At 41.0% G+C, this 27,281-nt stretch overlaps 2 protein-coding genes across 2 annotated transcripts; both read right to left on the bottom strand.

The window, feature by feature from the left end:
• Positions 1-640: 640 nt before the first annotated feature.
• Positions 641-4,848, bottom strand: STARD5 (StAR related lipid transfer domain containing 5; the record flags this gene model as incomplete). The annotated part of the gene is made up of 6 exons (XM_082290383.1): positions 641-1,289; positions 1,805-1,898; positions 2,916-3,033; positions 4,398-4,530; positions 4,631-4,680; positions 4,759-4,848. 6 exons carry the CDS (start codon positions 4,846-4,848, stop codon positions 1,142-1,144), a joined length of 633 nt encoding a protein of 210 aa, XP_082146509.1. The 3' UTR covers positions 641-1,141.
• A 1,423-nt stretch (positions 4,849-6,271) lies between these two features.
• Positions 6,272-27,028, bottom strand: TMC3 (transmembrane channel like 3; the record flags this gene model as incomplete). Its single annotated transcript, XM_082291112.1, has 22 exons — positions 6,272-7,112; positions 7,842-8,139; positions 8,736-8,778; positions 8,972-9,050; positions 10,409-10,534; positions 10,917-11,027; positions 11,851-11,979; positions 12,213-12,280; positions 12,959-13,087; positions 14,649-14,876; positions 15,382-15,460; positions 15,583-15,692; positions 16,460-16,607; positions 16,751-16,794; positions 18,071-18,218; positions 19,685-19,827; positions 19,920-20,018; positions 20,910-21,016; positions 21,429-21,510; positions 24,123-24,198; positions 25,474-25,617; positions 26,919-27,028. The coding sequence occupies 22 exons, from the start codon at positions 27,026-27,028 to the stop codon at positions 6,272-6,274; spliced, it is 3,342 nt and encodes a 1,113-aa protein (XP_082147238.1).
• Between the last annotated feature and the right edge of the window lie 253 nt (positions 27,029-27,281).

Below are 27,281 nucleotides of genomic sequence, written 5' to 3'. Positions count from 1 at the left end.
CAGAAAGCAGAGCACGTTAACCCTGTTAAATAATCGAGTTACCACACTAAAATCACAACCTGCATTTAACTTCCTAATTCAGCAATTATTTTTACCTTTGTAATTATATGTAACTCATAGTAATGTCTGATGTTCCTGCAGCAACCAGCACCATAGGTATCTCCCAAAGATGGACACATCTTGGCACACAAAATCAGGTGCTGATTTCCCAATGTAATGTTGGGAGGCAAACCAGTCTTAGAAAAAAGCAATGTCCTTATGGCCTGTCAAGGCAAAGCTACTGAAAAGATTATTTACCCGTTAAAACCTCTCACCACAGGAAACCAAAACACATTCAAATACAGTTCAAAATGGTCATTTCACGTCCCATTTAAAAAATGGCAAGTAAAGTGCTTAATCCTCTTTATTTATTGCCTCTGTGTCGGTTCAGTTTGTTTCACGACACTGTGAAATCACTGGTTTTGGTACAGAGAGGGGAGAGTGTCTGTTTGCCAGCCCACACACCTATGCATTGATTAGCACTGCTGGACCTTGACTTACAAAAAAGCACTTAAGGCATATTTACCATCAATATTGATGTCTGCTGGAACAAACCAGTGACATCCTCTACATAATCCCCTTTGTTCTGGCTTTCACCATTTGCTGGCTTGCACCCACTGAAGCATCTTGGCAGCTCGAGGAGTGCTGGCAGCAGGAGAGATACATCTTCTTCTGGGGGAGAACCACTGATCCACAGGAATCTACAGGGAGCTTCAGAGACCAAAGAGGGCTGACCTGCACCTGGCTGTGGTGCTAAGTGGATTTTAGCAATGCTTAACCTCCACAGACACTGACAAAGAGTGACCAAGAACAGATCCAGTATGTGCATCTTCTCCCTGCAGTCACCACTGCTGCCACCTGGTGTGGTATTTTTCTAATCATTAAAGTGAAGAATTTCGTATTACGTAAGAATGCATTGTTCTGCATGGAGTCAGGTAGCAAACGCCGTTTTAAAAATCTATTGTCCTCAGTTCATTGTTTCATGTCACCTTTCTTAAGTATCTTAGCTGATAGAAAAGTCCTGAGGCCAACTTTGTATTTTTGCCCACAAGCTGACAGGTTGTTTCCTACCCTCAGCTGGTGATCCCAGCAACTCGTCTTGTCATGCTTTTAATGCCTTAACAGCTTTGGTGAGGTTGCTGTAAAATCCAGATATGCTAGATGGAAAAAAGGAATCCACCACTGTCTGGGGAAGATAGCCACCAAGATCCGTCTGAAAGAAAGTGAGGAGCTCAGTCCTGTCTGGCTCCCTGCAAAGACAATAAAAGTGATTTTATAGCCAGTGGTTTAAGAGCATTAAGAACTTTTCAATGACTCTTACTTGTATTAGAATAGCTATTTCCAAGAGCTTTCCTTTTTTTAAACAAATACACAAATTTCAGTCAATGTAGCTATGAAATTAGTTTATCTAGGCCCTAATTAGCTACATGACTCTGTCTATAAATTATGGCAAATCAACCAGATACTCATTTACCAAAAATTAAGACCATACTTGTATGTTTTGCTGAATCTCTGCTCAAGAGGTCAGGGAGAATTTTACCATGATAACAGTTTCTGTAACATTAAAGACCTCCCTCTAGAAAATGAGGGAAAACTAATTCATTGCACAAAAATGAGAACAAGAAGGGCACTCAGTCATAATGATTACTGGGAAGACAGAAACATGCCATTGCCAAGAGGCTTCAGGTCACATGTGGCCACATACACCACACAATGGATAAGGAGGTCTTTAGAATTTATAACATTCAAACAGGTTGTCTCTTACCCTGGAACAGGTATGCAGAAACAGCCACAGGGATAATTAAAACCTCTCACAAAATTTGGTTGAGGAGGACACAGCGGGTGTTCCACATTGGTGGCTGAAAGAAAAAGCATTGAAGGAAAGTGTCATTCTTCCAGAAGATGGGAAAGAATCCTTGGTACTCAAAGCTCCAGATGGGAAGCAAACTCACTATTCAAAATGTATTTAAAGAAGAACTGCAGTACAACCTTTCCAGTGTGGAGCTGACAAGTGCTCAGAAAAGACCATTAAAAGGAACCACTCTGTCCTTAGCATGGGGAAATCAAAGAAGTGTTGAATTTAGAAGCAATTGTTACTGAGCTCTGAAGGAGGAAGCATCGACACTTTGACACAGTTTCATTGAGCCCATGCTGTGTGACAGCACTGCTTTTCTTGAGAGGTCACTTGGGTTATTTCCAACAATCCATGTCACACAGATCACTTGCCTGCTGAAAAGCTGCACTCTAGCAAGTGTATAAATTCCTGGCAAGGCTTTTCTGAACAGGATGGGAAAATGGGACACCTGAACAGTGGGGCAATAAAAGCTCTGACTTGTAACAGTTAACAGAACGAAAGAGAAAAAAAATATAACATTCTATACAGTGGCAGTCCTGTAAAAATCAGCACTATTTCTTTTCATAAACAAAACTATTTTCACGTACAGGAGCAGTACATTTATTCAATGGCTTCACTGAAACCTGTGCAGAAAATGCTAAAATGGGATTTAGCCTAAATGGGACTCCTTTTAGAAAGTTCTGTAAATTCTTGAAACAACAAAAACACACACTCAAAATAAGCCAGAACTTAACAGTAAATTAAACAATTATTCAATCTCAAAAGCATAGCAAGGGAACAAACCATAGGCCAACAGTATCATCATCATCTGACTGTTGAAGTGATTTATATACTCTGGGAACAACAATGCAGAGAGGTGACTATTACTTTGTCTTCTGATCAAGATCAGGTCAACAACTACTGAACAACATGTTAGTTTTAATTTTATGTTTATTTCTGGTACCTTTGATTTTATAGCTTCCAATAGATGCTGGTTATTTCCAAACATAACATGAACCTGTTGAGAACACAAGTGCCTTACCAGCAGACAGCATAGTCCCATCTTCATATTGCTTCATAACTACTACATCCACAAATTCCCTTGGTGAAATAATCCTCATGCAAGCTGAAGGGGTTGTGGTTCTGCATACAGAGACAGTCTGAATATCACAAGACAGTCATGTCAGTTGATGTTTTCAGAAGTACAGCAGAAAAATCCCTGTACTTCCCAGTTCTCTTTTAGTTACACTTTCTAAACCCTCTCAAGGAGTTCTACTACATCCTTTGTTGAATGAAATGTAAATCAGCACAATCAAAAGGCACCATGAACAATCAAGGACAAGAAAAAAAACAGAGTGACAAGGTGTTGCTTCCATGTTCAGAGAGGACAGATACCAGAAGGGATGCTGAAATGCAAACCTGGCACATCTGTGCTCGTAAGACAGTTAAAACCCTTGTCCTCCCCAGGACACTAGCAAAGATAACTTCTTTGTGTAGTACACACAGGATACAACTTGATAACCCAGTTTGTTACACTGCACCAACATTAACACTACCATCTGCTTCTGTGATTGGCTCCCAAAAACAGAAGTTTCTACCACACTGGTATGTGCTGGCAAATCTGTGAATTTCAACTGGCAGGTTGCAGCATTCCTGAAGTTGGCTATAATGAATACTAAATGCCTACAGGATTCCCCCAAGAAAAATAAACTTCCTGGAACTTCCAGAAACATTTCTGGGACTGGCTATGTTTGCACCTGGCTGCCTCCAAGCACATATACCCGCTTCAGATTTGGGGATCTAAATCCAATGCCCTTTTAATTTTCCGACATGCTATAAAAAAAGGGAAATAAGACTGTACAAGTGTGGCAGCAGAAGCTGCTGCTCATACAGAGCCCTACTCATCTGTGTGCTCAAAGTGTAGCATCTCCACTTTAATGACAGAGGGAAAGCACTAGGTGCCGAGCCCAGTTAAGGCAGGGTGTGATTGATGTGCAGGGCAGAGCATCACTGCCATGGTGAAAGATTGGGCTTAAATTGATGGCTGATGATGTGAACACGTCACTGCTTAGCTAAGTCTGCAGTGTCTAAACTTCCTCTTCCCTCACACTGAGCTTGCTAAAAACAATCACGCTTCGCTTGATTTGCAGTATTAACAACACTGCAAGAATCTTTAATGTTATATATTTAATGATATACATACACATATGTCACACATTTGTATCTTTTAAATACACAGTATTTAGACAAGAATGATTTGCCTTTCAGAAAGATAAGCCATTATTTACATACATATATATGTTAACAAAATGTATAACATTTATGGAAAAGGAACAAGAAAAAAAACCAAAACCAAAGCAAAAAAGGTTTCTTATCCCAGGATCATCCAGCTGATCCGGCCAGAAACACAATACAGTTTAAGACTCTCTACCTCCCTGCACCTAACATCGGCTGTCTCATAAGGCCCAACGCTGCTGAACACACACCGCATTAATCTCACCGGAACAGTTTGTAAGGAACTTACATCGCTGATGGCTTCAACGACCTCGAAGTCCTTCACGTTTTGGTCCCACTTGGTCCTGAGCCCGCCGGCCACCGGCTTTATGCACTCCCAGACATCCCGCGGGCTGGCGGGCAGGATCCCCTCTCCCTTGTACCTGCGGGGAACGAAACGAAACCGCACCGCGCTGCTCTGCCCTGCCCGGCCCCGGCAGCACCGCGGGCAGGACCCCGCGCCCCGCAACCAGCCGTACTCACAAGTTGCCAGCGAACTCCGTCGAGGGTCTCCAGGACACCGCGACTTCCCCCTGCGGGACGGGAAGCGTTCAGCCCCCGGGCCGGCTCCCACCCCTCCCTTTGGCTGCCCCGGCAGCCCGCTCACCCACCGTGCTGCGGCAGCCCCGCCAGCCGCTGGGGTCCCTCCGGTAGAGCCGCAGCTGCTCGGCCGCCTCCTCAGCGCGCCCCGCGCACTCCATGGCGGGCGGGCGGGGCCGCTGCTGCGCCGCCTTTGAGCGCCCGCGCCGCGCCGCCCCTGGGCCGATGGCGGCGCCGCCCCCTCACCTGAGGGTGACGCCGGCCCGGCCCGGCCGCGCCTCACGGGACAGCGGGGATGGGGACGGGACAGCGGGAACGTGCGTGGGATCGGAGCACTGCTTCCTTAGGGCTGGGGCCGTGTGTGGGAACGTGTGTGGGATGGGAGGCGGAGCACTGCTTCCTTAGGGCTGGGGCTGTGTGTGGGAACGTGTGTGGGATGGGAGGCGGAGCACTGCTTCCTTAGGGCTGGGGCCGTGTGTGGGAACATGTGTGGGATGGGAGGCGGAGCACTGCTTCCTTAGGGCTGGGGCCGTTTGTGGGATGGGAGGCGGAGCACTGCTTCCTTAGGGTCGGGGCCGTTTGTGGGATGGGAGGCGGAGCACTGCTTCCTTAGGGTCGGGGCCGTGTGTGGGATGGGAGGCGGAGCACTGCTTCCTTAGGGTCGGGGCCGTTTGTGGGATGGGAGGCGGAGCACTGCTTCCTTAGGGTCGGGGCCGTGTGTGGGATGGGAGGCGGAGCACTGCTTCCTTAGGGTCGGGGCCGCCCCGCGCTCGTCGTTGGCGTAATCGCAATCCCAATGGCGCGGAGAGAAAGAAGCGAGAAAGCAACCAACCAGACTTGAGTATCTGAAGGAAGTGCAAAATTGCAGTGGTGTGTGAAAAACGGGATAGGATTTAGAAATTACGAGTAATGAAGTGAGTCTCTTAGAGGCCATGGATAGAAAGTTTGCCACTGAGAAATTTACCAGGCTGGTCTAAGGCTCACCAGAAAATTAATAGAGGATCTAGGATTTAATCGAGAAGTCTGACTCACGTTGCTACAATCAAATAACTCCACTGGCCGTGTGATACACTCTAAAGAAACTCGCTATTCTCTCTAATTAATCTTTTTTCCTGATTCGTTTGGGCCACAGCATAGTCAAACAAGGCACATCAAGATGTACTCTAAGTAGCACATGCATTTGCAGGAAGCTGATTCTCTGCTGAACTTATTTAGGAAGCATCTTCAGCTCTGGCTGTGTCAAATAAAAAGAGTCTCATCTGATGTATTTGTGTACGGGTTTAATTGAAGTGCCCCGGGTACGTGGCTTTTGATTTTCCAGTAGGCAGAGATTTTAGGTTTTGACAGCATAACAGTAAGGAATAAATTGGAATAACCTGCTTTTCTCAAATTTGCGGCATAACAGTTGTGATTTTAAAGCAAGGTACAACAAACAGTAAAACACTAGGCTTTTCCCACCTAGAATGGCTGCATACACTGTTGCTACAAAAACTACGTTGCAGTTACTCTGACAGACCTCAAACAGCAAGTAAAGTACAACTGCATCTACACCTGCTCAAAACACAACGAGGCTGGGGCACTTTCTCAGACATTTGAGCACACCAGTTCACTAGGCTCAGACACACTTAGATCAACACTGTTTTTTGTTTTCTTTTTGGCGAGTTTTGTCCCAGCTTTTGGATACTTGTCCTTGCTATGAATGACCTGGATGTACTGATCATTGCTGCTGTTCTGCGGATCACTGCTGGATTCAATGGAAATGGAATCAGACTCTGTTAGAGATTGCTCCAGCTTTTGCTTTGATTTTGGTTTCACACGTGGCTCAGGATAGTTCAGGTGCACTTTCTTGTAAGCATATGGAGGCCTGTCCAGATCCATCTCAAAACCATCATCCCAGGATTTGTAATGCACTCTGGCTAGATCTTTGCTCATTAGAATGTGGCCATCAGCATGTTCCCCAATGTAAAACTGGGGTGCTGGGCGAAGGTCAGACAGTGAGCGAGGGCGATGGGATCTGCTCATGAATTCTCTCTCAAGTTCTTCTTCGTCCTCCTCATCTTCACTGGGATGGGGGGAATACATCTGGTGTGGTGTTCGAACCACATATCTTCTGATGTGGTGTGGGTACAACTCAATAATGTCTCCCGATTCCTCTTTTCTGAGATGCCTTTGGAGTCGGGAGGTGGAACGGAGTGATTTTTTGCGGCACTCGTTTTCATTGACCAGAAAATACCTGGTAGCATATGGTCTACATCCCAAAAAAACAGGAGGTCCTGCCCCAAGGGCATCTGAATTTACCTGCCGAATGGCTTTTCTGAAGAGAGGGTCAGAATGAACATCTTCAGTGTGCTTTTTGAAAGTCACTGGTGTGTAGGGCTTTGTTTTGCACAGCTCACTTGCACTCCTGTGAACAACACTTGGGTATCTTTAGGAAGAAAGAAAAAGAGAGGAAATATTGATACACACACTTATCAGTTAATGGAATTGAAAGATATAAAAAAATTCACAGCTCTGGAAGTCAAACACTAGGTTTAAAGAGTGGAGATCATCATATCTCCACTGTTCCACATTTTTAGAACCATTTTGAGAAACATACCATAGAAATTAGGAGATATATTTGTTCTTCTCTAGGAAAAGGTAACGCAATTGTCCTCTCAAGTTTCATTCCCTTTCTGTTTTCTTATTGTTCTGGGAATTGTTCTTTATCCACTTGGAAAATAAGCCCAACAGATAGCTTAAAGCACCCATCTACTGATATCCAAAATTTGTTGTCCTGCAACTAAACCTGCACAGACATTCTGCAGAGAGTTCCTTCACTCCGTGTTTGTTTTGTTCATGGAGATGGTATCCTGCACAAACTATTTTAGTTATGTGCCTGAGGGCAAGTGTAGTATTTACCTTTGCTTGAGCTGTGTGTAAACTTCATCAGCTACCTCATTTCAAAAGGTTTATAATCCCATCTCGGTTAAGGGAGAGTTAAGGAGGTGGTGTCACCAGCAGTATCAATGGTACCCCATGAATTAATCTGCTTTTAAAAAATTCTTCTGCTGTCTTACAGCTCCGGACAGTCTGAATACACTGCTGTTTTGTAAAGGAGCAGGTTTGGCATGGAGCTGCTGGAATAAGCGTCATTTTATAACCAAAGCAGTCTTACCTGTTTGTGATATGATCATTTCTTGGTTTCTGTACACTTGACATGGAGGGAGCTGATGTTAAAGAGGTCGAAGTTGTGGGAGTTGCGTTGGCAGGTCTTGCAACATCAGTTGATGGCACAGATTGGGGCACAGACTGGGAAATGGTTTGAATTCTGGTGCCTTTGCTCACGGGAGATTCAAAGTTCAAGACGCTGCCATTCTTTCGGGGTGTTGAGGACCGAACAGAAGACTCCTGGCTGATAATATCAGTTTCTTGCTCTGGTCTCTTGTCATTAGCATCCAGATTTTGGATTCTGGCTAGAAAAAAATTACAGGAACTATCAAGGTCTCTAAATTTAGAAACTTCTGTATAAATGTAGTGCCTCAAATTCCCCCTTCAGTCAGGGATCCAAGGCCAACAGAACCCTCTGTGTTCAGAAAAGAGAAACTGGTGTCACACTGGGAGACTTGGTGACAAAGGGGTGGATCTTCGTACTGCAGTATGTGGCAGATGGAGTACTGGGGACACAGAAAAAACACTGGATTTTGCGCTGTAGGATTCCAAAATGGGCAAAAAGACATTTTTTCTTCTGCCTACAAGACTCTGAATTGCATGCAAGTTCTGAGATGATTTGAATCCCCAAAGGTTCTCAGGTTCTGCCCTATTGGTGATGAAAGCAGGAAAATACCCCATGCAAAGATTCCAGGTGAATTCAGGTTTAAACCGCGCCCCATGTCTTTCAGTGTTGCCAAGATTAAGGCAAACTGAGCTCAGAAACCATCTCAAAAGAGGATTCTACAGGAAATACAGTTTTAAAATTGTACTTGTACTTCCCTATATTTACGAGAAATCCAAATGTGTTCATATCCAAATGCTTTATTAATAGTGGCATTTCTAAAGGTCACCAACTTACCTACTGCCATCTGAACCACCTTTTTCTTATCTTCAGTTCTTTCCTAAAATACATGCAGAAGGGTGAGAATCCGTAAATTATTATGGATTAGAGAGTACATCCCCTGCTGTGTAAGGATGAAAAATACAGGATTTGTTTTACATTGTGAAACACTAGAAGTGACTTCAGAGATTTAATTAGCCTCTTTACTGAAGAGACACCAAATTACATGTAAAAGTGCTTTGCACCATACTTACTGTTTGTATCTTCATTCTCAGTTGATTGTTGGTGAATTTTAATGATCTTGCAATACTTTGCAGGTAGTAGATTAGCATGCTAGAAGAGCAAGGGGTGATATGAGTCACTTCAGACATTCTTGACAGTTTCTTTTTGAGGGTTTATAGGTCAAAATGATGTGCAAGTTCAGCTGCTGCTTTGTAGCATTTCCTTGTACTGTAATCATGGATTACAGCCTTCTTTCAAGCAAACATACATGAAAGAAAGAAATGACACTGAAAACAGATTTAGCAGCAGTTCTAATTTTACCTGTGTTTTTTGCAGGTCTTTTCATTGTGCATGTAACCTGGGATGCATTTCTAGTTGGTTGGTTTGTTTGGTTTTTTTTAATTCTGGGCACTTCATTTTGACAGATATTGTCTTGTTTCTTGTTTTTTTTTCCCAGTCCAAGGTTACAGAACAGAGACACCAGAGTTGCAGCTGAGTTTGCACAACCGTACCAACGCAATTTTGTTGGCTGGCTGAAATAACACCTTGTTTACCCTGGCACAGCTGAGATCAGATCCTGGCGGATTATGGCCTGACCTAATGGATTGCACTGGCTTTCAGACAAAGTCTTATAGCTAGACTTCATACCGCAAACAATTACATATGTGCTTAGCCATCAGTTTGAAGCAGTCAATAGGAATACTTAAATTTGCAAATATTACATGGCTGGGACCTTAGAGGAAAAAGTTACAGATAAAAGTGTTGCTTTGGTCTTTCTGATTTGACTGAAAAGCCACCGGTGGGACAAACTCTGCCTTTGTCTGCAGTTTACAGAGGAAAAAAATGGTACAAAGGTACATGCAAAACAAAATAGAACATTTCATAGAAGCAAAGTGAATTTCAGACAGCTCAAAGTTAATGTTATTTCCCAACTGTGAACAATTATTTATAACCCAAGTAAGAAAAGATTTCCACTGGAGAGTCTGCAGCAAGTTATATTACATTAACACTTAAGAGCAGACTGTCATAATTGATTTATCTTGTCAGAAATCAGGATGACTGAGTAGCTTCTTTAAATGAAAAACCAAGCCCTGTTCACTGTCACAAACTGAACTAATGTCCATGAAGAAATGGAAAATTTATTTCTGAGGAACTCTTTAGAGGAAAAATGGTTCTTAAACTTCCTGGAGCCATCAGCACTGCAAGCCTTGACACAGTACAGTGAACTTGCTCTAACAAAGCATCCCAGAATGAGAAATTCCTTTTTGACAGTCATTTTAACATACTTTCGTTCCTGTCTGATCCATATACCACATATTCAGTGGGGAGTTGGAATTGGTTTTTTAGTTATGCTTAATGAAACTGCAACAATGCAGTGTTTGTTCCTCAGTATCTACATTTGACTCTCCAGAGATAAGGCCAGCTTAATACACTCAATTTAACCTGCCTACAAAAACCAAAGTACTTACAATAACAGTAGTAGTGCAGGGAGGACAACCACAGGACTGCTGATGTAAGTAAGCACTGTGTTGAACCACGTGGGAAAATCATTCTGAATTGTTTCAGAAACAATATCATATATTTTTTCTTGACCACTATAGGAGGTATGGGAGGGAAAAAAGGTAAAATTAAGCTGTAAGGAATCCTGACTACATTTTGTTGCACTGAATAAAAAGCAAGCTTGGAGAGTGCTTGAATTGAGACACAAGGCAGTGATGTTTGGGAGATTGCTCAGTGGCACATTGCATTATGTAAATATAAACTAACGAAGTTATGTATATAAAGCAAATCAACTCAGAATGTTGACATATCCACCTTATTAAACCATAAACTGTAAAATACTGGTAGCAGAAAAGCATTGTCCTATCAACTTTTTTAAAATTTACATCTGTAATTTGTGTATTATGGAACATGGTAAGTTTATTGTAAGGGGGGGAATAAAATCTTTGCAATTTTCATTAGTCCAGTGTACCCTACCTGAAGGGGCCACAGCTTGAGGATGGCTTGTATCGGGCAATAGCAAAAATTGTTGGTAACATGCACAGGAACAACATAAACAGCAACATGGCCAAGTAGAAATTATTGGATCTGCAAGAAGGTGTAACATGTTTCAGATTACACTAATCAGAGAGAAAACCAGAGGCAACATAAAAGGTGCAAGTCTGAATCTACCTATCCAGTTCAACATCAACATGTCTGAAAGATTAAAATCATTCTGCTATAATTAGAAAGTCTGAACTGAGCTGGTTTGAACAGACTCTTAATGAGCAAAATTCTATTTTCACGGCTTTCCAGATACTACTGCTGCAGCCAGAGAACTGGTTACTGCACCCTTTGACAAAAGCTGCCCTTACTGCCCAGTTGTGTTGGGGGGGAAAAAGAACAGTGGCAAAAGTAAATTAATCTTAAAAAAAAAAATGTTAGAAATAACTATTAAGAATTAACGATGCTCTACATTATCTGCATTTTGAATAAACAATTAAGATATTCATCATGATGAAAGAAAAATGAGGAAATCTTTGTGCAATGCAACAAACAAAAGCAGATACTGCATGGCTTTTAAAGAGAGAAACGTCAAGAAATAGGACTTGTAATAGTTAACACATGTAGTTATTGTGCTCTGTCAGATTTGTATGGAAATAAAGCATTTATGTTAGGCCATAATAGCTCTCTGGGAATATTCCCTGACATATTTTTTAGTTCTTGCACATCTTCAACTATCCTGCTTCACAAACCTTCCATTTTCTCAGTAATTACGTTTTTTTTCCACAGACCTTTGCTTATCAGTGTTAGTGTGTCATTTGATTGTCAGCTTTTAGAGCTAAAAATCTCCTGTCATTTTCTTCATGTGCACAAAAGACATTTCCTGCATTTGATTTATTCCTTGTCTGTCATTCTCATTTTGACTCACCGAGATGCTCTGAAAACCTGCTGATGTGGTACATTGCACGTCAGCACAGCCCAGCTCCTCAGGTACATGAGTCCAATCAACTTCAGTACATTGAATGCTGGTAAGCACGGTGAAAAGAAAGCTCCCATCCTGGGAAAATCGTGTCATGTCAGTGCCAGAAGCCATTTTGATAGCAATAGAATACACTAAAAAAGCCCCCAAACCCCATGCCAGGTAAACAACCACTCACTATTAACAGATGATCTCTTAATATAAAGAACTACACTGCCAATATCCTACTTCAATAGGTTTTTTTTAAATCATCAGATTGACCTAGCAATCACCCCACAAAGGACAATAAAAATCACATAAGGACTACATACCAGATCATTCCTTGGTTGTAGACCAGATGCAATACATTCTCTGCAATTTTGAATTCTCCATATTCTGGCTACAAGAAACACAGTGTAAGATGAATACCTTTGTCTTAATCTTGTTTTCAGATCATTTATTAGAAGCATTTGACTGAATCAGTTTGCAGACAGCACATAGCCTGAAGCGCCCAGATCAAACCCCAACTTCTGGCAGGCAGTGGGAACACAGCAAAACCTACTCTGCAGCCAGGGATTAAATGAACTAATTCCTCTCTAGTTTACTTCACATCTTTAAGGACAAAGAACAGCCAGCCCTCAGCCTTTCATGCCAACAGCTTCTTGCTAACCAGGTATTAACCACTGCAGTTTTCTTAAAGGGCTATTTGCTGTTGGTTACTGTTTCTTGGACCACTATCTATGTTAGGTAAAGATGTTACAGCTGCAGAAAAGAGGATGTAGGGAACAACTACGTGCCCTCTGTGTCACCTTAGACTGTGGGAACTGCTCTATGATCTCATTTTGTGAAAACCAAAAATTTTTGCACCAGAGCCACGCAAATAGGCTTGAGAAAAACAGTAAATCTCAACATTTATCTTGTGCCCTCCAATTTAAACTCAGTGTGAGCTGGGCCTTTATGGATGTGTGCTGCCAAGAAATTACTCATCTGTGGAAAGTCTTCAAGGACATTTAGTACTGAGGGAAGGAGCCTACCCATCTTCAACATCTTAGCTTGATAAAATAAGGACTGTACTTACAAACTTGCTTTCTAGATCCCAGCACCAGCAATCACTCAAGTACCGGACACACAGTCCACGGAAAAAATCAATCAGCAGGATGCTTGCGACTGTGAAAATCATGTCGATAATTGAAAGCTTTAGCATCTCCTGAAATACACATTGTTCACACATACTGAGTCATTCTGAAAGTAAATGGACTGCATATGGCTCTTTTGCATTTTTACTTGTATTTTTGGTTCAAGTTTGTATTCTGATAAAATATGAATTGAATGTATAAATAACTTCCTTTTGCGCTTTTCCTGTTTGACTTTTCCCTTACTTGTCTTTGTTCTGTTAAAGAGAATAAATATAATCAAGCTTCCAGAGTGCCTTTTATTGCTTGCAGCAATAAAATTCTGGCCATTATGGTATCAAACTTTCTTTTTAATGTTCTAAAAATGTATTTAGCTAAACTGAAATAGGTTGGCTTTTTCTATTGCATCCAATCTTTTATTAAGCTGACTCTTGTGATACATATTTGCAAAGTGCTTCACAATGAAAAAAATCTTATTATTCAAACGCCCCACAACCCAATGGCATAGGATTATCAAACCATAAAAGACAGTTGTTTAGTGCTTACGAAAGAATGGGGTTATCCTATATTTAATTGAGCTTTAAAAATATACAATTAAATAGGAAAAAATCAGTTCCATACATGTCTTGGCAATTCTGGGGAAAAAAGCAAACATTCAACCCCCCTTATTTTCTATGAGGCTGTGCAAAAGGGAGAGGGATATACAAGAATAGAAGTCAGGCTAGGAGGGGTCTTTTGCTCCCAACGATCAAACAAGACCTTTAATATTCCTCACTCTGGAACAAGAAGCTCAGCAAGTCAGAAGCACAGTAACATCTTTAGTCCAGTGGCTTAGACATGAGTATGACACTGACAGAGACCAAAGTCTCAAATGGATCACTGACATCTTTTGCATTTTTGTGGTTAAAATTTCTCTCTCAATGTATTAGTGCTCCTGGAAGTCACAAGTCATGTACCCTTCACATGTAGGGAAGCAAAAGGTCTCATATTAAATCTGCAGATTTTCTGCACCCCAGCTGTGGGAACATGGCACTGCCATCCAACTGTCCTCATTCCTGCAAACTGATGGTATTTCGAAACCTTGTGTTGTTGTTCTCTCTCCCTCTGAAAAAGTGAAGAGCACTTGATTCTCTAGAGATTTATTGTGGCAGAATGTACAGAGACTTCCGATATTGTACAAAAGACCAAGAGCACAATCTCATGCTTGTTTCAGGTCTGCATCTCCATCTCTTCAGGCAGCAGTCTGAATCTGCACAGAGTGCATGGTGCTGCTTATATGTCTGTACGGTCTTGTTTCTCTGTAGTGGTTAGAAGGATGTACCCTGTTAAAATAGGATCTGTATCACAGATCTGTACAGATCTGCCTGTGCAGAGCTGAAGACAGACACCAAAGCCTGGCAAAAGAACATTTGAACAACACTGAATATGCCGTAGATACTGAACAAAACCCAAAGCTTGTATCTGTGACCGTACCACTTTGCACAGTCTTTACTCGTCCTACACCATCCTTAGCTAAATTCTGGAATTTATAGGAAAAAAAATTCTAAAATTAAACACAGTACAACATAATTTTAATTTTTTGTCAAATGTGGATTAAGTGGACTAAGTTGATGACATAATGAAACAATTACATACTTGACCAACATACGTCTCCCAGCACTGATCCTGTGGGTTCTGGGTGTTAAAGGAAATTGTTTGGTTAACCAGCGAGTCAGAGACCGTCAGGCCTTGGGTGCGATGCTCTTCCGATGTGACAAAGCCGTTTCTCTTCATTTGTACATTAGGAATGGTTAAATTGTCATCCTTGGAAAGAGTTGCTAAGGAGGTGGTAGAATTACTTGCATTGTTGTTCACATCAGAGTCCTGAAATAATAAATGTCCCAAAAGCTACTTTTTAACTGCACATAGGTGCTGATGTCTGTACGTTCTACAGCACACACACACACACACAGACATTTCTTCATATGTTTTCAAGCAGCAGTTAGGCAACTGTTAAACAGCTGTCAAGGGACAGAGTCAGATGGAACACCAAAGGGCAGGACTTAAAGCTGATTTAGGCAGGTGGAAATATTTGACCTAGAGTGATGACTTTTTTTTTAATAGTTTAGCAATGCACAGAAATCTATTTATCTTGTTACATCAGCAATCAAATGAATCCAGTTGTCCTAAAAGACTAATTTTAAAACCCCTATAAGTAGTTGTAAATGAACATTGTTATCCAAACTTAACTCTACAATCCTATCAAACTATAATATTTTAATCAATTTCAAATAAATTTTCATCTGACTTCATATATTTTACAATAAACATAATTCTGTCTATGAAGTCTAGTAGCTTTACACATCAGAAAACATCAAGTTAAACTTACAGTGACACTCATACTGTCCACTTTATCCAGGAGAGCAATGATTAAACTGTAGAGGTTTCCCAGGTATAGGACAAGAACCCTGAAAAGAGAATAAAATACAGGTTACCAGCATTTGGCTGCATTAAAACACTCAACCAGAACACACCCCTCCTATTCCTCCCTCTCTCCCCACGTATTTCCTACACTGCACAATGCCCATACCTGGCAAGCTGGAAGCGAAGAGTGGTCCTTGGATGATACATCTCCAGAGCTGCCACAAGTTCAAAAGCAGAGGGTGCAATCATTGTGATCAGTGACACAACTACGCTTACCTATGGAACAGAAACGTGGCATTTTTGTACCATTTGATGAAGATCATCTGTGGAATCTTGGGTGCTGATTGAAATACTGCTGAGGCACGTGCTTTGGTGATTGTTTTCCTTGGAGGAGATGCTTTAAAAAGTTATTATTGACATTAGTAATAACAGTAGTTATGATCCAGAATTATAGATCTGGAATATCACTCGTGAGTCTTTACTCCAGATATTGTAGCTTCAAAGTTCTACTTTATTAATTGAAATGAAAACTTCACATGGAGAAAATACTAAGCTAGCATGTTCCTCTGAAATGGGTGAGTGGCTTCTCCATACCTATCCACTTCCTACTCTCACTCATTCCTCTGAATGAAAATATTCGCAGAACATTCCGTATCCCCTGATACTGAATCAATCACTGTTATCAAGGTCAGTTCCTTTCTAGTCTGTTGGCCAGTGTTTGCTCAGCTCACTCCTGGGTGTAAAAGTAGATTTGTAAGTGATGGGAGAGATTAAGCTTTGTCCTCACAAAATAGGGACCTGCTAGAACTGCACTCTGTGTGAAATGAGCATCTGCAACCCCCTCTGCCCAGCTCAGCTGCACTAACACCTGGCTGCAGAGCTGAGGGAGCAAGCGTGCCAAGGCAGATCCAGGTCTGCCCACTCACTCCTCATTTCTCCTGGCTCATCTCTTGCTATTTACACCTCTGTGCACAATATTGCTACAGAAAGCCCCCAGACAGCAATCCTCCTTCTAAAACAGAGGTGGCATAAAGACAGTGTACCTCATTTTTTTCCCAAAGAGTCAATTCCTTTTTGGTGCGCTCTAACCTTTGGGATCGATCCACGACAAAGTAGATGATGTAAATACTTCCAGCAAGGGAGAGAAGCACGAGGATGTTTGCAATAATTCTTAAGCTTATGGTCACTGCCCTAGGAAAAAAAGAAAGATGCAACCAATACAGCAGGTTGGGGGTCATTTCTAACATGGTTTAGAAGTACAGGACAAGCAGATTAGCACTGATATCTGCATCAAAGCAGTGCTTTGAAAAGTATCTCGTATCTTATATACATACAAGTTCTTGCTTTTCTTCTTTTCCTGCTCTTCCAATATAGCTTCCTTGAAAGAAACACAGCATTACCATTTTAATAATGTTCAGCAAAAATAATGCTCGTATCTTTCACAGAAATTAAAATACACTAACAAAAAACCATCGCATCCTGGAGGTGCAAGCAGATAAATACCACTGCCCTCATTGATTTGTAACACTGATATGTGATATTAAAAAGTGATGGAGATTTCTGAGGAACAAATACACAGTAAGCAGATACTCATGCACTTTCAGTCATGCATGTTCCAGGAGGTATAACCAGAGGGTTACACTTCCAGATGTTTTGGCAGGATGCTCCTTTAAAATCTGGGTGCCATTTATATAATACAGTGCTGTCAGAAGTTATCGTCAGTCATTGAAATAACTAAATATCATAGCTTATTAATTTACCCTTGGCACAATTTGAAGTAATTTTTGTTCAATGACAATACACCAAATTTGAGAAATAAATTACTTTTGATGAAACCACATATGCTCTTAAATTCTAAATGCACAACTTCTGTATTTTTAGCAGTTTCTCTTACATTGAGAGACCTGTACGATGCCCCTCATTTGTTACAGAGAGATTAAATAAACCAAAGAATTACAGAATCTCTCAAGTTGGAAAGGACCCATAAAGACCATTGAGTCCAAATCCCTGCTGCTCAGAGGAATACTTAGAACTAAACAATTTGACTAAAAGCATCATCCAGATGCTCCTTGAACTCTGACAGGCTTGGTGCCATGACCACTTCCCTGGGGAGCCTGATTAATAGCTGATAAAATAAAGAAGAAAGAACGATAAATTGTGTGCAGGAAGTTAGAAACCAGAGAGAGAGATATAAAACTTATTGTCATGTAAAAAAGCATCTTGTCAAATATGAGCTGTTCTGCTTCTCCACATGGATTCCCTGAGGCATAAAATACTTCCTTTGCATAAAAACAATTATACATTCTATGAATTTGTTTATTTTCCTGCCAAATCAATTGTTAACACACATTTGATTCCAACACTCAGTGAAATTTCATCACAAGCAAATTTGTTTCTAGTTATCTAACTTCTTGTCACACATACAGGGGCATTAAATAAAACTCTCCCAAGGAAGGACACAATGGCCTTGCCAGGACAGAACGTCAGCAAATATGATGTGCCTGCAATACCACACAGATGTGATACCAGCCCTGCCCTAGGCAAATAGATCTGTAAATAAATACCAAAACCCAAGAGGATGAGAGGAAAGACTTACATGGCTTACAGATTAACAAGTAAATCAACTTGAAATAATTTGAAGGTCAGTTGCTCACCCTGATGCTGTTGACTATGGCAGCAGCTTTGCTCTCTGCAGCCTCAGGGTTCCCTATCAAATAGTCCCAAGCACAGAACAGTCTCCAGCAGAAAGTGTAATTTTCATCAGAGGCACTTGCTAAACTCATTCTTGAGTTCTTTGCCATTCTGTGGAAAAGTAACAGATATTTAACTGCTCTAGTGTGTGAAGATGGTAATGAGAGAAGTCACTGGTTTGGTTTATGGTTTTCAGATGTTTACACATTTGGAGCTACCAAAGGTTTGCAGAAGTTAGTATCACTCTTGGCAGCCTTCTGAAGAGCATAAAACAGGGTGACGTGCAGCTCATGAACTTCACTTTACATCTAGTGAGAAATGACTCACTGTGGAAGAGCATTTCAATATTTACAGTCTTTATAACTGACAAATAAAGCAAATAAATCTCACTAGAACTGTGGACTTACACCTATTTCAGTTTTACAACTTCTAGGTAGGATCCAGCTGGAAGATTCCGTCACTGAGATCACTGTTACAGGAATTAAATCTAGTTTGGCACATAACTACTGATTGTGCACAAAATCTGTTTGTTTGCTGTATTGTTTTCACCCTCAAAATATATGTTATAGCCAAATAGAAACCTAGTGCCATTTTACAGACCTTGGGAAAAAGAAAGAAAACCCCTCCTACTCATGTCAGGTAGGCAAGGTGGCAGAATATTGCAAAGCATAGGAAATGAAATGAAGATTAATAGCTTATGAAAGAAAGGGCCCCTAAAAGGACAATGCTAAAGGGGAGCTGTACACAGCTGAGCAAAGAGTCACTGAGCTAAGTCAGGAGAAGAGCTAATCATATCCAGAAACTGCAGATGCATAGATCAGTGTCACATATACCAGAGACCCTTGGCACAAACTAGCAGGTAGAATAAAAATAAATGAAAAGGAAAGGTTTGACCTCAAAACTGAGAGCTATTACAGACAGCACTGAAAATGTCCCTGGACTGTGCCAGATAAATAGGTATCCAGAAGGGAAGAGAAAGCAAATCAGGAGAGGATAGAGTGACCTTGCCCCTTCTCCAAGCATTGTACATCCCTGGATTTATGGTCAGCACTGGCAGTCTTGCTCTCTCTAAGTAACTCCTACTCCTGGCCCTTTCACAGCGAAGAAGTTAAGCTTACATTCCAATGGGATGCCACATACCCCCTAAAGCAATGCAAATGATATCACACCTAGGATGGAATTTTTATATTTGTATTTCAATAGAGGGGAATAATAATAATGCTGAAAGCACTACACTTCAAATATAAATTTCTGTCATAGCAATATTTATAACACAAAAGAGGAGAAGAGAAAGGACTTCCACGGGTGTTAGGCCTTAAACTGCACGAACACAAAGCACACAGATCATCATCTGTGCTGGCCTCCTTTTATAGGCTGGGAAATGGAACAGAGAGTGACAATGATAACAAGATAAAGGGCAATCTAGAGTTGAACTCAGTCTACCTTTCTGATACTAGTAGAGTTGAGCATGTTAATAGAACGAAACAGAATGGACAGAGAGGAGGAGGTGGAGTAAATACCGTTGCTGACTGCCTGAACACACAAGTTTATGAACAGCAGTAAATGGGAGGTCTTACTTTTTTAGAAGAATGATGAAGCTGTAAGCAAACACAGCCATTCCAACAAGGAAGTAGGCAAGAGGCAGCCGGTATCCAGCTTTCCCAATCTTCCTGTCACGACCATAATAGCCATAAAACAGAACAGAGTACTGGAGGTAGCCCTGCAAAGACCAGAACCTGACAGTAAGAGCAGTAACCAACAATTACAAGGGAACAGTGACAACAAAATAATAAGGAGTGGTTTGAGTCTTGCCCCTAGTGACCAGATGGTGTCCAGGTCTTGAGCGGATGCGATGTGCTCCTTGGGAATGGTCTTGCTGACTGTGCTGCCGAACGGTGCTCCGGCCAGGAGCTGCAGGAGAGAGAGGAGGTCTCAGAAGATGGGCAAGAGAGAGAAGGTTTCAGGAGCTGCATGAGCCCATCTGAGCCAGGGCTGCAGAGTGGAACCCATCAAGAGCAGCCCACAGGGGTGGTACTCTCAGGGTAGCAAGTACTGTGTCAGCAGTGCGCCAGCTTAAAAAGCCATGCTTTTAATGTGAGCATTTTTAAATTAAATGGGGCAGTGTTTGATCTCAAAATGATATTTCAGGATTAAATTTGCTTTTCATTAGAAATTAAAAAATGAAAGTGAATACCTTTTTTTTTTTCCAGTTTACCTTTTATTTGTTCGAGCGGTATTTACTTTTTTACTTCGCGCAGTGAGAATAAAATCAGGTATTCCCATGTTTTCTGATAACATTATTAAAGCACAGGGTAGGTGAGGCAAAATAATGTTTATGAATAATTTAACAAAGTTTAAAAATTGCCTTACTTGCATGCAAGAACTAAACAAAATTGTGGCTATTCAGAACTTCTAGGAAATGCTTTCTAATGGGCAATAATCCAGAGTCTGGAGAGGGATGTTCTTTTTTTCTCCCTGTAAATGACACTAACAGGACTTGAATGTACTCAACGCCCACTACATCTTTTAAGAATGGGTTCTCTATTCTAGTAATCAGATAAAAACATATTCTCTAAAAGCATTAGTACCATGTTGACAAAATACCATCTCTAAAACTAATAGCAAAAATCTGCTACCCTTCGGCAGAGAAAAACCTCTTAATAGGGGAATTTGTTTTAAATAATTCATTTTACGTTGTACATTTCAAACTGATGCATGATCTTAAGTGTGGTGTTGGTTCCATTCAGAAAGGAAAGTGCAACAGTAAGCGTTTCTCTGCGAGTATTAACAATGAGTTCTTACCTCTGGTAGGACCACAAATGCTCCCGTCATTATGGTAAGGACAATATTGATTCCAAACAGCCATCTCAGGAAGATGAAGTAAGAGGCAACTCCAGACCCAAAATGACCTTAAACCACAAAGAACCAGTTACCTGACCTGCACAGTGTATAAAAGCTCGTGTCATTTATCTGTGAAGTGTTATTTGAATAACAGGCCAAAAGAGAAACCTCTCTTAGGCCGGGCATTCAGCAAACGAAGGAATTGTTTTATTTTCAGAATTCCAGTGGGACAAATTTTACTTTTTCAAAATTTCCCCCCTCCCCACCCCCAACTAAGAGCATCAATGAGAACTGTTGCATTTCTAAGGTACCTGGAAAGGAAGAAAAAGCTAAGTTTTAAATAAAGAATTCCCTGCTGAAAATTTGCATTTAACTCCCTCCCAAATATTATTTAATGCAGTACATTAAAAAAATACAGCATAAGACTCGGCATTTTAGCGAGTGTTCTACTATCCAATACCATTAAATCTTTATACTTACTCTCGATTTTCTTTATTCTCATTTCCCAAGGAATAAAGATTACCACAAAATTATATGCAAGTCGAATAAACTTCCTCCAAAGCTGAGAAAAAAGCAGAGAAATGAGAAACATGACACTTCTGCACATGAAAAAAAAAAAAATTAAAAATGAAGTGCTGAGTAATTTGCTCATGTCTTATCTTTTATCACAAAAATTGTTACAAACATTGGTGACTAAGGTCTTATTAGGAACATAATGCCTCAGGGGAAATTCTCTTAGAGGAAAAAGAATCTTTTGTATTCAACAGCAGCAAATTCAACTGCTATATTCTCAACTCTGTGTATTGCAGCCGACACCTGCAGAAATCCTGTGGTTGTATTTTGTAGAGTCTTTATTCAGCCTCCGTTTTTGGCATGGTCAGAGGATCTTCCTGCACACACTGAGGTGTGCATGAACATGTGGGAGAAGAAATAAAATCCACCTGTGCAAAAGTGAGTGCAGTTTTTGAGTTGTTGAGTTAGAGCCACAACTTTGAAGTATCAACAGGAAAAAAAAAGTTGTATTCCGGGCATTATAAAGTATTTTTAGTATAGCTAGATATTAAAATCCCTCCTATATTTTAGGCATTTTTAATAGCAGTGTCAATATTATATCATGTAATCTGACCTCCTAAAATTAAAGAGGAGTAAAAAACATTTTAATTACTGAAAATATAATCAATCTCTTTGGCCAAAGTTAATTAATATTTATCGTGATATGGGTATTTAATTGCATGAATGGGAAGGATTTTAATTAAACAAAGAAATTGTAGATGCTGGGAACTGCATGGGAATTGCTGGGACTTCAACTTTCAGTTGAAAACAGAGTTCACAGAGATGAGAAACGACTCAAGCAGCTTGTGCCAGCTGCACTACAGATTTATAAAAAATACCAATGCATCCACAGTGAAGTAATATTTGCTAAAATTATAATTTGATAGCTATCATCTCTTTTCCTCCTTACTGCGTAGCTGAATAGATAATTTATACTCTTTGAATCCACAATATGGGCATCTGGCTTTAAAAGGGAAAAAAACCCAACAAACAACTACAAAGCAAGTGTAAAATAACTGAATTGAAAAAAGAAAATTGCTTTCAGGGTCAAGATAGTGAAAGTGTCTTTTAACTTCAATTTTCATAAATAATAGCATGAGTGGATTGTCCAATCATGAACAGTATATATTTTGCAAATTAAAAAAACTTATGTAAATACATGTACACTCAGCAGCTGCATTTTGTTCTTAGCACATGTTCAGCTCCTGAGTTCTTAATTTTGATGATGGAGTGCTTGTTTTGCTGTGCTACAATTTTTGTCTCCTTGGTCACCATGCTATTTTCTAAGAAAATATGTGGAAAAAAAAATCTTCTAGTTAAAAAAAACACAGACAAAAAAAGCCCCACACCAAAAAAAGGCAGCTCATTCTGTTGCTGAATTTAGCCCTAATGTAAAGGCTATACTCACTAATCTGTGCTAGGATAAAAGAATACAAATCCCCTACATGTAATGAGCAGTACTAATTAACTGCTGAATTACATCCCTGTGCTGAATGTCTTCAAGCAAATACAATAGAGGCAATTAGATTAGACACAAACTTTTATTTACTGTGAACTCTAAGATGAAAGCTTCTGGTTTTGTATAAGAAGAATGGTATGAACAAGTACCGAGCCCAATCTCTGATTTACTGACATTCTGATTTAGCACTTCTCTTTCTAGCTAAAGTCCTAGTTCCACTCATATTAAAAAAAAAAGTTGTTTATTTTAATTATTTTAAAATTTTATTTTAAAATAAAGTAGTTTATTTTAACAGCATTTTTTACTTCCACTTCATTTGCCACCCATGCAAAAGCAGAACAAGGAAAACTTACTCTTTCTGCATTGGAAAGTGTACGTTGCTTCTGGGGGCCAACATCACAGAGCAGCAGATACCTATTCTCTTGTTCATGTGAATAAAATGCATGGTGTTCTATCTATTGGTACAGCCCTGTCATTTTAATTCAGATAAATTAGTAATTAAAAGGCTGCTTGTTATGATGACAAAAAAATCTCGACTGCTTAGATGACTAAAGAACTCTTCTCTTGGTTGCTTATTAAGTACAATTTCCTGCATATTATAAATTTCCAGAAACTCAGCCCAGAGTCTATTTTCAGTGGTGTAAATAGATTTGCTAAGATTTGATTCAAATTCTCTGGTATTATGCAATCGAAACCCCTTCTTTAATAATGTATTTCCCATAAGCTATTGTGGGATTGTCTTCCAAACTAAAAACCAGACAGATTTTTCATACTAAGCTATTGAACTGTGGCCCCAGTTTGTTGAAAAAGCTCTTCAGAGAATATTGCATCGTGTTGTTGTTATCCCATTTACATCACCCCCTCTAGCAGGCATCAATATTTGTAGGCTGTCTGAAAAGAAAGCTTATACTGCATTAACAGAAGGATATTCATCCCTCAGCACATGAAATGCATCTGCAAAAATGTAATTAATAAAATTACAATGATAAAAAAAGAAGAAGGAAAAATAAAAGAAGCTTTGAGCTGCTTTTTCCTCTCTCTACGGAGTTCCTGAGCTGGAGGATCAGGACTGCATAGCAAACACACACTTCTCTGAATCAGAACTGCAAGTGGCTATTTGTAGGAACAAGAAATTTAAGATATTTAAGACAAAGCAGCCGTACCTCTGCCCCAGCAGCCTGGTAACCTCTTGTTCTCGTGAGCCTCCCTTCGTACTTCAGCACGATCTCCTTCGCCTGCCTGCACAAGGGGGTGGAGGTTCAGTCTCTACATTGATCCTGTGGCCTCTTATTCTGCACAAGCAGCAACTACCAAATTCTCTGAAATACAGCCATGGGCTGTCTCACCATCAGCCCTTAATTCAGGCAATGCTTTTTTCTCTGACTATTGATCTTTTTGCTGGTACTTTACTCAGAATTTTGTCGGAGACAACTCAGCATTCAAGAGTTTGACTGCAGGGGTAGCTTTCTGTTCCTCTAATTTATTTCTCTGTCCTTTTGTTTCAAAGTCTTTCTTTTAAAATAGTAGAACCCAAATGAGCAAAATGACAAGATCCCCTTTACAGCCTGGTAATCTGCTGTGGATACTGACACCTTTCCTGGGGTAGCTCTCTTGGGAGATGGAAAGAGGTGTATGTTCATCTGGTCATACACAGTCTTTGACCTCAGCAGAAGGTGATGGGGACCACCAAGATCTGATCAACAGGAAAGCAGCAAGTCACAGACTCTGCCTAAGAGAGAAAAATCTCTCTTTGCTTCCCACATTACACGAGGGCTCTGCTGCTGGTAGGGATTTCTCATGGCTTTATTGACATCTGAGAACCATCCAGGGTTTTGAGAGAAAATGCCAGATGAAAAGGGAAAAAAACCCCAAGTCTCAAACAGGTCATGAGGTGAAAACCTGACACAGTTTAGACAGGTGGCCCAAAGATTAATCACCTGCTCTTTCGTTGTCAATTTGGAATTATAATAATTGAAATCCTAAGCTGTGGAACATTTTATTACTACACTGACCCTACTTTTAAAGCTACAATTGTCCAGTATTTACTGCATTTACAATATGTTGCCTTAAGATATGACCAGCTTCTGTTTGTATACCATGCAATTACCTTAAAAAGGCAGACTGGTTCTCCTTTTTGGGACACAGTGAAACAGTTTAACTTAAAAAGAAATTATGGAGCATTACCAACAGCCTTTCCTTAGACCACTGAATAGCTGAAACACTCTTTTAATAGTTAATAGCCAAAGCATGATTTCTTGCTCTCTTTTGTGCTGGGACTCTCTAAAGGGAGCCACAGGCATGCACCAGAAACAACTTCACTTACAGACTGTCCACCCAGAGGCTGCTGCCTTCAGCCAGCTCTCAGATCTTCCCAGAGCATCCTCATGGCAGATTTCCTAGCAGCTCTTAACCATTCCTGTGCACAAACCCTTCCAGCTTGCACTGAAAAACTGCCGAGGCTGGAAGCACTGTCACAGTCAGTGAGCCTGAAAACCTCTGTGCAGGCACCTTTACCTGAGCGCCCTCAGCTTCTGCCTCATCGGCCACGGCCGGCAGCGGATATTGGACATAATCTCCTTCTGGTACTGGATGTTCTGAAAGATCTGCTCTGGGTCATGGCTCTCAGCCTTCTCTTCACCAACATCATCATCTGAGTTGCTGGCAGCCCAGCACATGCCCCACGAGAGGAAAAAGAGGACAGGTTATTCCCGTGAGGATTCCCAGCAAAGTGTTGATTTGCACAGGATCCAACCTATTAGAGCATTGTAACGACAGGGATCTAGGGAACTCACATGACCTTATTGTTTTAAAGTTGATTAATAATTTGGGTGATTTCCCCATCTCCAGGACATGCCTCTTTCCCTCCCCACCACTTGCTGGTCAGTCATAAATTATCCCCACTCCCGACCACGAATCTCAGTCTTTCCTCTCCAAGCATTTCCAGCCATTCAGCTTGTACATCATGCTAGCAAGACTCTGTGTATTTTTCTGGAACAAAATGCTGTCTAAACATTTCCAGCAAGAGCACGTAACATTCATTTATTAATCATATCTATTATTTTGATTTTAATAACGATAAAATATTTCCTTGTGACAACAGGGGGAGCAGGGGATTCAGTCGTGGTCACCATTTAAACCTATTCCCTGCTGACAGGGACAGGGGTGTGGGACCTCACATACCAAGAATTACCTGTCCCTGTTAAAAGATTCATGTGCCTTTATGCAGATTTCTGTGGATGATTATTAAATCATCTTTTCTGATGCTGTCACCACATTTGCTAAGCTACAGCTCTTTCAATTCCCTGTTGGTCTATGAAACAGCAGCAATAGTCATTTTTGCAGAGGCTTAGGTCTAAAAACCTGTGGTGACTGTTTCTTCCTGAATGACATCAAGGGATCTAAAGTACTGCAGCAGCCACCAGCCAGGAAGTTTCTCAGTTGTATTGCTATGTGCTTGTTGGGAAAGTTCCCTGCTATTTAGCTGAAAAAGCAGCCTTTAAATCACTTAGAAATAAACCATAACCTAAACCATGCCGTGGAATAGTATTTGAGAGACATACTTCATCAGACCACTAATCCACTGGTCTGCAGTCCTGTCCCTTCAGTCACAGGGGACATTCAAGGGAAATTTATAATTACACAGGAAAAGAATAAGAGAATTCTTACCATGCTGTACACTGAGCTCATTGGAGTTACTTTGCTTTACGTACAATGTTATGTTTCCGTATGAAACGTGACTTTGGCAGAACAAAAAAACCTAAAGAGGTTTGAAATGTATCTTAAAATACAGAGAAGGATTTTTCTCACGCTCATTTCCATGCTACCACACCGTTACTCGAAACACACTACCTTTTCCAGTCTCTGACACGCACTCTGTCTGAAGGAAAGTGAAAAGACAAGATCCCACTGCTGTGCTAGACAAAGCAGACTCGCCCTTGAGGAGAAAGGAGCTCCCTTACCTGTGGGGTGGCTCCTGGTAGGTGTAGATGCCAGTTTGACGCTTCACCGTGCGCTGCTTCTTGCACGCCTTGGCAGCTCTGAGCGCCGGGGAGCCGGGCGCTGCTGCCATGGTGGCAGGTGGGACTCTGCCGTGCTGGGAGGCAGCTTGGAGCTCTCTGGTCAGCCGTCTCAGCAGCAGCCAAATGTTATTAAGCAGAGAGCAGCGAGTGCTGCGAGCCCCGTGGAGCAGAGGATCATTGCCTGGTGCTCCAGCCTGGAGAAACTGCTGCTGCCTGGCAGTGCCTTAAAGCCGCAGCACACGGCAGCCCCACCACGGCCCCTCGAAGCCCAGATCAAGGGGGAAAGCAGAGCTCAGAGGTGGC

This window comes from Coloeus monedula (assembly GCF_965178545.1).
Source record: "Coloeus monedula genome assembly, chromosome: 14".
NCBI classification, from domain to species: Eukaryota; Metazoa; Chordata; class Aves; order Passeriformes; family Corvidae; genus Coloeus; species Coloeus monedula.
The sequence above is the reverse complement of the archived record's forward strand: the minus strand, read 5'-3'. Positions and strand labels throughout refer to the sequence as shown.